The sequence below is a fragment of the Bombus impatiens genome, unplaced genomic scaffold (assembly GCF_000188095.3).
Source record: "Bombus impatiens unplaced genomic scaffold, BIMP_2.2 scf_0142, whole genome shotgun sequence".
Taxonomy (NCBI): Eukaryota; Metazoa; Arthropoda; class Insecta; order Hymenoptera; family Apidae; genus Bombus; species Bombus impatiens.
In genome coordinates this window covers 1,939,972-1,955,000 of record NT_176561.1, presented here as the reverse complement: position 1 = coordinate 1,955,000, position 15,029 = coordinate 1,939,972, and the positions used below count along the sequence as shown (strand labels likewise).

Below are 15,029 nucleotides of genomic sequence, written 5' to 3'. Positions count from 1 at the left end.
GTCACGACAAGGACGCTCATTGATTGGATGACGCGCAAACAACCGGCGAACCGGGCCAGGAAAAGATACTCGACCGATAAAATTGCACGCTGCTGAAATTATTCTGCGAACTAGTAACGCGCCACGCGTAATCGCTACTAGCTTCGTGACCTGTCTAACAAAAGGCGCTAATCTATGGAATTACCAGTTAAATGTTAAGCGTTGACTATTCTATCGTGGCTTTGTAAATTGCTTTTGTGAATCGTTATTGATCTAAACGAGTATCATAGTCATTTGTTGTTGTAAGATTTACATTCTAGAAGTAGATTGGAATAATACATGTAAATATTCATACAGTAAAATCCATGAAATTTATAGCGAAAACTTCCGCATACTTCGCGTCAATTAATGATAGTATTTACGAAACAGATAATAATAATCGTACGTATCTATTTACGCGAATGGAGATAAGGTTCATCCGAACATTGATGGTCCCAAGAACGTGTGGGTAACGCGAATGATAACTTGTGTTGGGTCAATGCCACGTGAAGCAATGTTTGTAGAGCAAAGTCGAGGCGCGAACTGCTAGGTAGGTCCGCGGAGTACAGACGCATCTTTCGTTTGACAGGGAGCGTGACGAGACTCGGAAGAGAGCCGGAAACAAGCCGCTTATATCGTCGACCTCGACGAACCTAATCAGCCAATCTTTGCTGAATGCCCATTGTTCCGGTATTTCGAGCGGGGTCGTGATAAGATTCAACTGAGAGATATTTCAAACACGAATCAACTAAACTGTACGCTTTCGAGTAGAAACAATCAATTAACGAACTTATAGATAGGCAAGGATAAACTGAAGTATTGGTACAGACTGTACATATTTTCCTGTAAAACCCTGTATGAATCTGTAAAACAAAATTCATATTCGATTCTTTTATAAGACGTAACTTACAAATTTATAATTGTAATAAACTATAGTTACACTGTCATCAAGCAGGATTATAATAAAACTAAACAGTAAACAATGTATAAACGATAATTTTTAGCAAAAATAAAGTTTCATTGATTATACTACGGGAAAGTATAAAAGTACCAGAAACCAAAAATTAACAGTTCACAGAGGTTTGAAGATTTCTTAAATTTATGATAAATCTGATTCAGCACGGAGAAGTTTATTCTTGCGTGTAAAGTGTCAACAATGTTGTAATATTCAAAATAGCAAATAACAGATACGGCAATAACATCTAATGTATATGTATATAATCAGATCTCATTTATCAAGTCAGTAGCGTCACCCCTCGTTGATAACGAAGAATGTGATAACGCTATCCAATAAAACTAGATACTCAAACGCCTGTAAATATGCAACTGTAATCTCGAAGCGTTTTAATTCTTGACTAATCTCGCTAGATGTCTCTAGTATAGAATTTACTAGAATATGATGTAATTCCTATATTCGCCGTAGCAAATCACAGAGGGCGTAAGAAACACTTCTTTTCTCAAGGTCGGTATTACAGAACGTGAAACACAAAGTCCCTATATAATAACAGATCTATTCTGTATTTGGTCCGTGCTCACATAATGCGATATCTATATTCTGTATTTAGTTAATGTTCCGATATATTCGAAATATAATAAACGATATTCATCTCATAAGCTTTCTTCTATAGAGAATATTTGTTCATAAGTCGATATATTTTCATGACAATGAGTTCCTTATCTATCTAAGATACAATTAATCTTAAAATAATAAATCAAGTTCGAATCCCACAAAATGGCCATATCTTTGTCGCGATCGGGTAAAACAATTTCATTGATCGATACGAAATTGGACGCGGTTCAACTTTCACAATCTACATGAAATATAATAAAACGCACTGAATAATCTGATATCAACTTGCATCAAATATCAGTTATAACAATGAAATTAAAAAATCGGGAATAAATAAAAGAATAAAAATGAAAGAATAAAACGATTATTAGGTCGCTATACATTATCTTTCTTTCTTCACATAACTCTTTAGTCATTTTCTTCGTCATTCGGAACCTGCGATATATGCGATATATAAATATCATTATGACATATCACTGGTAGATTCACATTCAGAATGGTTACAAGGTATTGCAATTAGTGTTGGATATTACTATAATATACAATCGTCAATAAAAAGAAGGAAAACAATTTCTTAACGCAATAAATCTATCCAGTTGATCCGAATGAAAAAAAGATGCTTAAACATCTGTAATTTCTCAATTTTATAATTTATACGAAGCTATTCAACGTGGCTTGTCAACGGTTCGCACGTAATCACAATTTGTTCGTCGTACTATAAAATAGTTTAGATGTACGAAGTTCGATCTAAAATTTCAAATTTAATCAGAAACTATAAGTTCACCGAGAAACGTTCTGATAAAAGCTCCAAACTTCATATCTCCAATAATTGAAGATGCAAACATAATTTCCCCGCTATTTAAAAAAATATCTCTTTTGATTCGAAAAGACGATCGTCAAGGCGTTTGTTTTGTATGTTGTTGTTGTAAGTTGTATGACGCCGTAATCCAGAATATTTCTACCCTTCCGTGGGCGCGTTTACTATCGATCGATCCGAACGCACGCGGCACTCGTTGCCACGAGTCGCAAAATCGTGTAAGCGGAGCGAGAGAGAGGGTGCAAAAACCCACCCCCCGCGCAACATGCTATAAGTACCGGACACGAACAGAGCGCGGGCTTATAGGTCCCGTTGCGGTCTTCCTCGTTCGTTCGTTCTCTTCGACGTTCTCTACCACGATCACGGACCATTACCGGTGATCTATGAATAGATCACGAGATCTTCGACTGCCATTTTGACTTCGCGTCAAACGTAGATCAATTGACGGGGGGACGTGGACAACACGTGGAACATTCGAGAGGAAGAGTGACAGGGAGAATGACAAGGTCGCCGGTGAATCGGGAATTTGGGCAAACGGAAGTTCGATCCTGTCAGTGGAATACTCGGGGCTGGGATCCATGCTGATCGTGATGCCGATTGGCGTCACCTGAAACCACATTCCACTATCGTCCACCAGGATGAAGAATAGCAAGTCGATGATGGATATCGAGGACATTTGTGGGTGTTCGAAACTACCCTCGATCATTCCTAAGAAGGAACTACCGCACTTGAAATCCACTTCCGGTAAGTTTGAAATTATTCGAGTACAGAACGGATTGTAGATTGAACTGTCCGAGATTGGAGAGATTGAACTGAGTCGAGTAACGTTTTATTGACTACGCGAACCGTTTGATTTACTCACCTCTGTTATCGAAGTGGGTTTCGATTAGTTCTCCCGCCATTTATATCGAGGTCTAGAAAATTGAAAATTTCAATTTGAAAATTCAAATTTGAATGTAAAAGAAAGAAAATTTGAATTTGCACTAGTGATTTATATCTGAACTTGAATTAAAAAATGTAAACTTATCTTAAGAAATTTGTAATCTAATCTTTGTAATTCTAATCTTGCGTTAAATAGAATCTGAATTTAAATATCTAGTTAACGGAATAGCCGCAAACTTTTTAAAGATCTAAAGACCTTGTACTTTGCTGCTCGACTTTCGTAGAATTTCTAAAGGCTCGTCTTATCAGATCTCCCCAAAACTTTCGATAGATTCCACTCGTCACTTTGAATTCTTGACAGTTCTCTGGATCTTGATTTGTACGGATGGAGGATATTGATTGAACCGTTTCATCCGACTTCCACGAACTTTTCCTTCTCTATAACTTTCGTTTACCATTCTTCGAAGATTCTTCCTTTTCTGACACAAAATGTCTGTGATCCTGTTGAATTTAACGTGATTTCAGTGGAAGCACCATCGATGCTGACTTACGTTCCAGTTTTTCACATTGCGGTTCAGACACGTCTCACAGGGATTTAGTATCACATTGACGTGGTCATCAGGTTTTGAAACAAATTTGCAAATACTTTTACATTAAATTCTTTACCTATCTCATTTCTGAAGAATGCTAGAATAACCTGTTAATGGGATCATTTCAGATATGTATTACTACTTTTTGAATAGCTCGAATTCGACTTAATGAGTATTAATTTATCTTTATTAGCTTTCTTTCACGACTGACAAGTTAAATCAGATAACTCGATTTGATACCAATATGTTTCCAAAATTTCAATTTCACGAATATTTCACATCCTTGAAACGCCGAAAAGAAATTCACGACGTCATGGAAAAATTACAAGGAGACGGTCGATATTAACGCGTGCTCTCGAGAAGAAAACTCGGACGATCGATAAAACCCATAACAAAGCCAGCTATACACCTTAGGACCTTGAATGAATACTAATTTCAATGATTACGTATAATATAGTAACATCATCACGAAATCCAAATTTTTCTAAATTTACAATCTTCAGCCAGGATAATTTTCAGAATTCAAATTTTATTCGATCTTTATTTTCACAGATTTAAGAATCTCTAAAAATTTTGTGTGTTCAGACTCATTCCTCCTCCTTTTCTTAAGCTTTCCAGGAAAGCTCCTTACTTTCGTTGAATTGTTTTTCTGTTATACTATTAGTTCTATCGTAAAAACGATCTTTTTCATGTACTTTCCAAGAATTTTATATTTAACTTTTATCGTATGTACAATTTTAAATTTGAGTTGCTTCATAAAAAGTTTATTAAAAATCTTCATGGATTCGGAAGGCGATGCCTTCTAGTATCGAATTCATAGTTGCTTCCGTTTTATAATTTCGATGGAGCAAATGGTTTCCGTCTACACCTTACGGCCATCCTGATTGAAAGCAGTTTCAGATCCCTGGTCCGGAGCCTGTGTATTTCTCTAGTGTGGGACAAAATAAACGTCAATAAAATCACGATTTGCACGATCGGTGGGTTACGTTGAACATCTGTTCACGATAAAACAGTTAATCGACTCAGAAGTATCTCGCGTAAAATATTCTAAATAACCCTAGTATTTCATCTTGATAAAAATCCAATGGAAAAATATAATCTAAAACTTTTATAAATATCTATCTAAAGAACCTAAGAAAATCATGGAATTTCAATTTCCCTGATCATAAGATAATTTTTCAACAAAGATCAACTAATACTTTAAAATAATTAACCGAAAGTAACATAAACAAGAGACTAACGTCCCGTCAAAGACAAAAATGTGGTAGAAGAAAAATTACTAATAAATTTAAAAATTTTCAAATATTTCAAAAATCCAAAAGACCAAAAACGTGTTTTTCGGTTACAACAAAATTCCTCCATTCATCGTAAAGTTATTTCGAAGTCAACTCTTTGTTTAAGACACATCGAACAAAAAATAACGTAAAAAGGAGAAAAGGGTGAATAATGGCGACAAATTGTACAAAAAAGTTATCCAAAATGAGACACGAGCCAAGTGATGGTCGATTTTTTTCATTACGTCCATGAAGAATGATTTCCTTCCTCCGGAGACCAGCTGGTTCGTTTCTGGATCCTTCGTCAACGTGCTCGGATTCTCGCGGGCAGTTACCCGGTGGTATTTTCCTTTTCATCGTACGCTCCTCTCTTTCTCGTATTCCCTCGCTTTGATTTGTCTACAAAAATAAGAATAGCTTTCCTCTCCTTTTGATGCGCTCCTTCCCCGACGAAATTTTGGAAACGTCAGTTTCAATCGTTCTTCGGCGACGACAACACGCATCGCGACAATCTTCGTAGACTATACAATTCACGTTCTGTTTTTAAAGCGCCCCAGCGTCTTTTCTCACAGAGTATGTAGTTCAAACGACTAGATCATGTAAATAATAAAGTGTGATTCTTCTTGAGTGGAAACCTATGGATATGTGAAATTCAATTAGATTTGAAATTTGCTCTGATAGTTTAAAAACTTCGTAACGTAACCAGCTGAACCATTCTGACGGTATCAATCGTCAAAATCCTAAAAGAAAATCAAGTTGTGAGGTTCGTTATTGTGCGAAATCTTCAGAGTTGTGTATGTGTGAATATGTGAAATAACTTTGACAAATGAAATGGGACACAATGAAACAAAGATCATTCAAGCCTTTCACAAAACTTTTAAAAGGTCACGTCATAAGCAAGAACCATTTTCCTCAATTACGACAACGAACAACTAACACTAACGAGATCTTACTAAAAGAGAGGCCAATTCTTCTCAATCATAATAGAAAGCAACTAAAACTTGAACGAAACTTTTAATCAAACCATGAACTATCCTACATTCAACAATCTTCGGTCCGAATGAATAACCTGTTTACCTTCTTGCACCTTGCAACGCAACCCCACGTTTCAACAGTTTCAATCTATTATCGACATCCGTCATTTTAAAAGAAAAAGAAAAAAAAGAATTCCTCGAGAATCAATCAGCCACGACGAATGCCACAAATAACTATTTAAAAACTACCAGCTCCATATGCTTGTACTATTTGATTTGAAAAAAAGCACTTTAAAGCATCAGCCGTTAAAGATGTTTCCGTCGCAAAAGAAAGAGCACTTTCTGTGATGTAGTCAGGATGCCCTTAAAGAGCGTCACGAATTTCCTGAGCCCGAAGGGAGCAGTGCAGCGCGGCGCGAACGTTCTTCTAACTTCGTTGTGTTCCATCACTTCCACGGGGTGTCGCTTTTAGTCTCCTGGCAGGGGCCTGGGGCCCCAAGCAGGTGTAACACGGAGTTTCCATTCACCGTGACGTGTTGCCGCGGAACGGACCAGTGTGCACGCTTCCTACGTCTTCGAAGAAAATTCTCTTGTTTGCTCTGCCTTGACAAACACTGGCTTGGCTACCGAAAGGAACGTGGCTTCCCGAAAGATCAACGATCGCGTGAGAATGCGTGTTACAAAGAACAGTGATTGTTGATAGTGAGATGGATAGTTCGGTGATAATTGAGTTATGGTAATTGAAACTGTCCCACGTTTTAACAACGTTGTGATAGGATTCAGTAGATACAGACTCCTAAAGAAGAGATTTCTTGTTTCGTTTGATAGTGCAAGAATGTGAGAATAATCGTACTTACTTATGGTGTCTGGCGTTTAGTGACGTCAACGAGACGTGACGTTAGATGTGACGATGAGAATGTAAAATGTGAAACGGAGAAGAAAGTGAAAATATGATTTGTTGATGTATTAAAGGTTTCTTATATAAGAGTTTACATCGTCGTGTAAGAAGAAACGTCAAAATGGTTTTCTTCGGAAGAAAGGAGAAGATAGAAGATCGCCGGCTGTTAGCCAGCATCGATGCTGTGAATGGCACCAAACTCTATCAAATAGAAAATGGTAAATCTGCGATGTTAGTTTAGATTTGTTTGATTCTACATTGAAAAAATTCCATTGAAAAGTTTTCTAATGTAACGTTCAGAAGAAATATTTCCTTCTCGTTCTCCATCAGAATTCCGCGAACAAACTTCTCGTTTATGTGCTTCGCTTTGGTTTTTAACAAATTTGAATGCCCTTTTGCAACTTCGTCGTTTCTTCCTTTTAATTGAAATTAATTAAAATTAACAAGGAGTTCAATAATCTAAAATAGAGAAGGTTCGAAAAAATTGACGCAATTCTAAGTGTATTTAAATACTCTTCTTAATTCTTCTGCATTTCTGTTTCATGCATAAACTCGGTCAGAACAAGCGAACGGAATATTTTCTGATCCAATATTGACGTTAGACAATCTCAAATAAAAAAATATGGTAAAAAATTATAATAAATTTGGCGCGATCATATTTTTCTTCAAATAGAAGATATAATTTTCTTTATATCGTCTCGTATTAAAGTTAAAGATTTGCAGTTGCTTGTATAACGCATCGTCAAACCAGCGTTTCGTTTCGCCTGTATACACACGGACAGACTGGTTTAAGAACTTTTTCCTTCGGCTGTAAACCAGGCGAGAAATAGGTCGAGGCGTTCCGGAAAGACGATACGCGATCGTCATAGTATGGCTCTATGCACTCGTGGTTCGATAGCTTCGTGTAACTACACGCATTTATCATGCAAACCTCCCGTCGTCGACATCGCTTATCATCGTACATTCAAGTGGCCAATCACTATTTATCAGAACCACTCGAACCTGGAGAACGCCTCGTCTGGTCTTCGATAATTAAACGTCATAAATTATAAAGATACAACTGGTTCGACAAACTACCCTTTATGATAAATGTGTTCTAAGGGATGTAAGATAATTGCAAATGAGATAATTTTAGAAAATTTTGTGACTTAACTTTGTAAGAGAATATGTTTGCAAAAATAAGAGATATTTTTAGTAAAACATCTTGTGTCGTTGCTTTTATTAAAACAAATCAAAACTTTAATATATCATCTATAAAAAATTGAGATTCCAAGGGATTTTTCAGGAGGAGACGCCACATTCAAATACTTTACGAACGATTTGTAATGTTTGATTTAAACTCGTTTTTCGCTATTAATATTGACAATTAAACAAGAGAACGATCTTTTTGTATTCTTTGTTTGAAATAGTAAAAAGGCTTTATCTCATTCATAATTACGCTAAACGTCGTTTCGTGTTGAAAATTGTTCGACGAAGTAAGGTCGAACGAAAGTGAAAAGGTAGGTCGAAGTATGATTATGACTCTAATTAGTCCTGGCACTTGTGAATGGATTCAATGTTAATTGGCACCAGCTGGAAACCATTGTTAGCAGTAAGATGATTCTTTGGTCCTTAAGATTGCTTCAAATTTCTTTCGAATCCGAACATAATATGTTTGAGTCTAGATTGTACAAACTAGATTGACGAACATCATACTTGAAATTGAGATTCGGTTAATTATCAGTCTTTGATTAATTAGGTCCTGAAATCTGGAAAAATAAGTTCAGCAGTAACTCTATCACAAATAAATCGTATGTAATGAAAAGTCTGGTATTCATTCACATTCATAAAGGAAGTACTTGCTAAAATCTTGACAAAAACTTAAATTTTTCATATAAAATACATAACCCTTAAGTTTATATTCTGAAAACTAATATCCAACATTATTTCATTACTATTTTGATCTTGATTAAATTATGAATCTTGCAAAAACATATTTTCCCAAGTTGTTAAATTTATTATTTATTTTCTTTCTATTATTTATTTTTATTCTACTGGCATGTGAACTGCATATACGAAATAATATACACGCGCTAGTGAGCATATAAATCAGAACATTTTGTTTTCATAACTCATGTAAAATATGTATGTGCTGTTTATTTCTAAATTAATACTATTATACCGTGGAATGAAATATTCGCAAAATTACAATGTTTGCTCAAATAATACGTAGCGTTTTAGGGGAAAATGTAGCTGATATGTATAAACGGGAAATAATTTCGGTTATACTAATTCAAATTCACATTTTTATAAAAATAATATAACTCAATATTATATAAATACTATAACCACTATAGAGGTACTATATACTACAGTACTATAGTACTTAAAACATTTTAGCATATTATATGCATTTTGCACATTTTTGTATACTTCAACTTTCCATAAATGCATAAATATTCGCGGTCTAAAGGTAACCATTTAAAAATTTTACCTCTACGTGAATAATACTTCCTTTCGCATCAACACTTACTCGACTTCCCGCTTTTCGATTTTTTCACCAAAGTGTCTCATGCTTTAGCTCCAGCCACCTGTGGCTGCCCCAATATTGATCCATCGAATGGCCACACCCGGCATCCCCTCGCGTCGCTCTTTTGCACCCTCGACGCTCGTGCCGGTAGTGTCGTTGCCCTTCGCGCACGTCCACGTAGCACGGTGTTATGGAAAAGTGTCTGGTCACTGTTCCAGCCGCCTTCATGCACGTACGCGACAACCTGGAGGAGCTGGGCAAGGTGGCTGACGACACGGATCTACTGTTCCTCAAAGGCCTCCTGGATAGCCCTGTGGTCACGTCTCTAGTGAAGGTGAGTAAACGCGTGTCTTCATGTTAGTGATCTTTTCTGTCTCCTGTATTACATCATTGTCCTCCCATTTTGTATCCAGTTACGATGATGAACTTTCGTAATACGACGAATTCAAGAATTTAGAAATCTTCTCCATTTATTTTGTGTTATTACAATAACGTATATTAGAAAGTAAATTCTAAACAAGTTGGTTTAAATCTCGTTAATAAATAAAAATATGAGGTTAGTTTGCTTGGATGTGATGCAAGTGGACATTTCCTACGTCGAAAGGATACAATTTTCAAGCAATATTCCATTGAAAATAATTAAAATTAAAGATGTTGTTTCGAAATATCTAATATTATAGGGAAGCATGACCGCGATATCTTCTCTTTTACAACTGTGAACTGTGACAGTTTGTTATAATTGTTTCCTGTTATCAATCATTGTTTATTCGCACTACCGGCTAATTTGCAGTTCACTAGAATAGAACGAAGAAGTTTAGTTTTGTTACAACAGGATGAAGATTGTGTTTTCTCAATCGTAGTAAATGATGAGCGCAACTATTACAGCCTCGTAATCGATAGCTTATTTGTTAGATTGTCAATTGCCACTTGCTTGAGTATAGAATTTTTTCAGCATATATCGAATCGGGTTAATTGCAACCATTATTCGAGCGTGTGTGTATTATTTTTGGCACCGGCGAAATAAACAATAGCGTGCGTCGTTGGATCATGCGCGCTGAGGGCAGATGGTTTCGAGACACATGCACGTGCCACGTGTTTACTACGCTCGATTTTACGAGAAAGAGACCGTCATTTACGAGAGAGTGCCTCGTCCGCCGTGAAATCCCCGTACGAATGCAACGCCGTGAAATGGAAAACGTAACGCAGCCAGCCGCAAGTCCCCTTGCCGAGGTCGGTAAAAATCTTCGAATGTCGTTGAACTCGTTCCTTCCACGCTCGATACTCGTTTGGGATCGGTTTCTTAGCTCGTTCGTAAAAATAGGAAAGATATACTTACTCGTGGGCTGGCTGGCTTGTTTAGTCTGTTACTATCCTGTCTTTTATTGATCGATTACCGAGCTTTGTTTAACTTGTTTAACATTTGGAATTCTGTAAAGCTGAATACTTAACTTTTGGGTACGTTTATTCATTTCTATGCCTTCTCAAAGCTTTTCTTCTCGATTTTTCATTTATTTGGGCTTTTAGTGTTTCCCTTAATCTTCTTAATAAAAGTGTTATTTTTTCATCTTTTGGAAATTATGAATAAAGAAGTATCGGAACATTTAGTTTCATACAAAATATAATAATTAATCTAAATTATTAAGGGAGCAATTAATCGGTTGGAAATCTATATTCGTATAAGATTGTGATCCAATATATCTGTTGTGAACGGAAGTATATATGTTTTGTATATATGTCTTGTATTTACTTTTTCTTTAATTTAAATCATAAATATTCCCTTGACGGAGAAAATCGTTTTACAAATAGTTAACCTGAAAACCCACTTGCCGCGTATGTATTCAATAGCGTACACTCCTTTTCTCAGAAAAATGAGAAATAATGATCGTTTTCTAACTTTAAATAAATTCGTTCCTGAAGAGGTTAATATTTTTACGTGCTTTTTTACTGTTTAGTAAAAACGTCATCTATGTCATTTTCACGGTACATAAATACGCTTCGTTGACCGTGTCGCCGCTCGTTTTCGTTTCCATAGTTTCATTACAGCTTCACCATCAAAACTGTAATAAATGAACGCCTTTTCACTTGCCTATTTCTCTCAACTTTTGATTTCAGCTTTCTGTTCCATTGCGATGTATAGTATTCTTATATTACGAAAGCTTCCTGTCAGTGAACAAAACACTTTCCACGACTGTATTCTATTCTTCAAAATACTATTCGTTCTCACATCCAACACTCAATGCTATTATACAAATTTTTATTTCCCATCGTTGACATTCAATCCATTCATTCAACTTGTAATGGCCACTTTCTGTTTTGTAAAACAAGAAATTCAGACGCTGAAAACCTTTCGCTATAATTTATGAATGTTACGCCAGACATTCTTAAACAATCTCATCTAACAACGGCTACCTGAATTCAAAGCAATAAATCGACTATGAACTCGATATACCACACGAAGACACATAAATCTTCTAAGACTTAATTCGCACGTTTCTAGCCATCGAAACTAGTGTCGCTACGATTGAAAATATTCGGACTAGGTTGTGCACGTGATATTGGTTAGAAAATGATCTGGTAACATCGAATATAATTTTGTCACCCTCGTATTTCGATATTCAACACGATCAGTACGTTTTTGGGAATTACGATCTGTAGTAAATCGTTACAAAAATTTGCACAGAATGAATCATTCTAGAAATACATATAACACAGTTAATTTCTATAAAAATTCGCAACAAACATTCTAATCATTCTCAGTCTCTTTGATTACAATACATTAATTTCAATTGCTACATTTCTCGATAATTAAAACTAGATTTTTAAAACATAAATAGTGTTTTTAATTCTTATACGATTTTTCAATTCTTCTCGTGCAAAAATGAGCCAACATTTCCACTAACCGAGCAATTCGTACGGAATTTAAGAGACGCTAACCGCAAAGATCCCGTAGCGCAGGAATGCGCGACGCTGGAACTCGAAAACGTCGGAACACTCGGTCCGACCAATGAAATTTTCGAAACAAGTCTTGTACGCGGCTTCTTTTTACACACCGCTTGCACTATGGCTGCGTGAAACAGCCGCATTATTTTGGTCGTGACATACATTTCCCGTCGAACCATGGAACAACTTGGGCTCTTCAAGTGAAAATATTACTATCCGCCGATTGGTGTAAATTCAGCAGTGTGACGTGACTACGTACGTCATCTCTTCTCTGATCCATTACGTAACAACTATGATACGTCTGCGTATATTCCTCATCATTTGTATAATGCATTAACGACATTTAATGTTCCGTAAAACATATTTTTTCATATTCCGTAGATATCTTAGGTCTCTACTAAGTTATACAACTATTTGTTGAATCAAATCTGTTTTCAATAAAACAATTCAATAAAAAATTTGATGGAATTTTAGTTACTTTGTCAATGATTCACTGTATCTACGGAGAGTTAAGAAACGTTCAATAATTCAGTGTTCTATACAAAGGAAGAAGTGCAGTTGGAAGACTCGAGCATCTTTTTATTGGAAGTGGTCCAACAAGTCGAACATTTTCTTGAAATTCTTAGAATTATAAAAAAGAAGAACTTTGACTTTAGGTCTCTAAAAATATTCCAAAATGATGGCGTAAAAGATCTTTGAAGTTTAGCGTATCTGTAAAGTCTCAAAGTTGGTTGCTGGCTCGTGACCCAAAACCGTTCGAATTATCTTGTTCCCGATCAACTGCACGCATCCGTGGCTTTCCTGCGAAACGTTAGTGCCCATCCACACGTATATATGTATACAACTTACCGCACCTGCTGGGCCCACATTCCATCCTGTTCTTCGGGATCAGCAGGTAGAAGTCTCGTCTGGTGTCGAAAAGTCGTTAAGAAGCCGGTGTTCGTTTCCGGCTCGGTTCAAGACAACAATAGCAAACGTTGACAGATGCGATATGGCGTTACTGGTTTCGTCGAAAACCATGAAAACCGGTCACCAAACAACCTTGGTAAATTTGGTGGCTAATGTGGAACTGTTGGAAGAAAGGATCTAAGAGAGGTGTGAGAAGTTTGATTTTCTCGTGGTATCTCTCCTCCAGGTATTTTTATTTTCGTATATTCTAAAATTGCTAGTTTATCTTGGGAGTGTCTTAATGACTCAGCTGAACGTGGTTAGGTTTAATTAGGCCGAGAAGTCGCCTGAGTAATAGGAAAATTTCCATTAATAGAGTTACGTCGTGCTCGAGGAGTAGGTGCAAAACAGAAACTGAGTAAATCTTGTCAATCTTTATGAATTTGATAAAACTCGAGATACAAGATTACTCTGATATTCACTATAAAATGGTATTATAAAGAAATCAAAGTCACCAATTTGAGTGAAAAAAAAAGAAAGATTCAGGAATCTATATAATAAAATCGGACACTTCGTATATTACGATATTCCACTAATAACAAACAGAACTTTCGATCTTTCTTCCCATCTCATCTCTCTTGTCTAACATTTCTAAATTTTATAGCTTTTACGCAGATAAACCTATAAATTCTAGCAGAAAAGAATCCTAACTGAAAAGTAACATCACAGTTTACGGATAGAAGAAGGTCTCATTAATCTTCCACCCCTGTACCAACTACTCTAACCTTTGTATTACTAATGACAAACTCCATTTCCGTTCTTTTTCCTCCGTCTCATTCATCCCGATCTCGAACGTGCACCTTACAAAGCCATCCCGTGGACAGTCCACCGAAAAGCGGAAACCGCGAGGGTCCTCCTTGGGAACAAAGGCGTTTCCTGCGAAGGGAAGAAGCGAGCGAGACAAACCGTGAATCAAGCGGTCGCGCGCCAGCGGCGCCGGAAACCACTGGCGAACCATGCTTCGTGAATAATCCGAGTATGTTAATTGACAAATCGTTGCCGCGGCTTCTCTGATATCCGGCGTAATTGACCGCGACCTCAGAGGTCCTGGCCAATTGGCCCAGGCTCGAACTTCAGCGACCGAGTCATCGCTTATGACCGCTCTCGCAGAAATCGCGAGGCAGTGTCACGTCGCGTGCGCTCGTGTACACACACGGATTACGATGTAATTTCAACCGGCTTTGTAATCGCGCGAAGGGACGAGCGGAGAACACGCGTATGCGACATTGACGCACGTGTAAGTGACAGGAACGTAACTGGCAAACTTATGCGCCATGCGGTTTTAGTTTGATGTCGTTTTAGTACGATTTGAGAGGATGGAAATCTGGAATACAATTTTGTTGGTATATTTTTGGAACAATGGTTGTGACATGTCTATGTATTTCCGTCGGGAATGCTGGGAAAAACCTCCCATCACCATAGTCAAGATTTTAATGTTTAAGCCATAAAAATAAGGAAAACAACTTTTAATTTTCCAATCTGGCGTTACGACGATGGGTTCAGGTTTAAGGTAACATAACGGGTCACTAGACGTAGCCACGGTCACGGGAGGGCCGCGTACCTGACAGAGGTACGGAATGATTTTATGACTCTCCTTAAAAACAAGGAT

At 36.9% G+C, this 15,029-nt stretch overlaps 1 protein-coding gene across 3 annotated transcripts in view; it reads left to right on the top strand.

The window, feature by feature from the left end:
• The first annotated feature begins 2,716 nt into the window (after positions 1-2,716).
• The window catches only part of LOC100740283 (MAGUK p55 subfamily member 6), a 25,714-nt gene continuing 13,401 nt past the window's right edge, over positions 2,717-15,029 (top strand). The window contains exons 1-2 of one of the 3 annotated variants that reach the window (XM_012382141.3): positions 2,717-3,149; positions 9,751-9,866. In XM_012382141.3, the coding sequence (XP_012237564.1) occupies positions 3,044-3,149; positions 9,751-9,866 (222 nt within the window). In that variant the 5' untranslated portion in view covers positions 2,717-3,043. Of the gene's footprint in view, positions 3,150-7,129; positions 7,242-9,750; positions 9,867-15,029 lie in introns of those variants that run through there. The other 2 variants (XM_012382140.3, XM_024365588.2) reach the window with 2 other exon arrangements.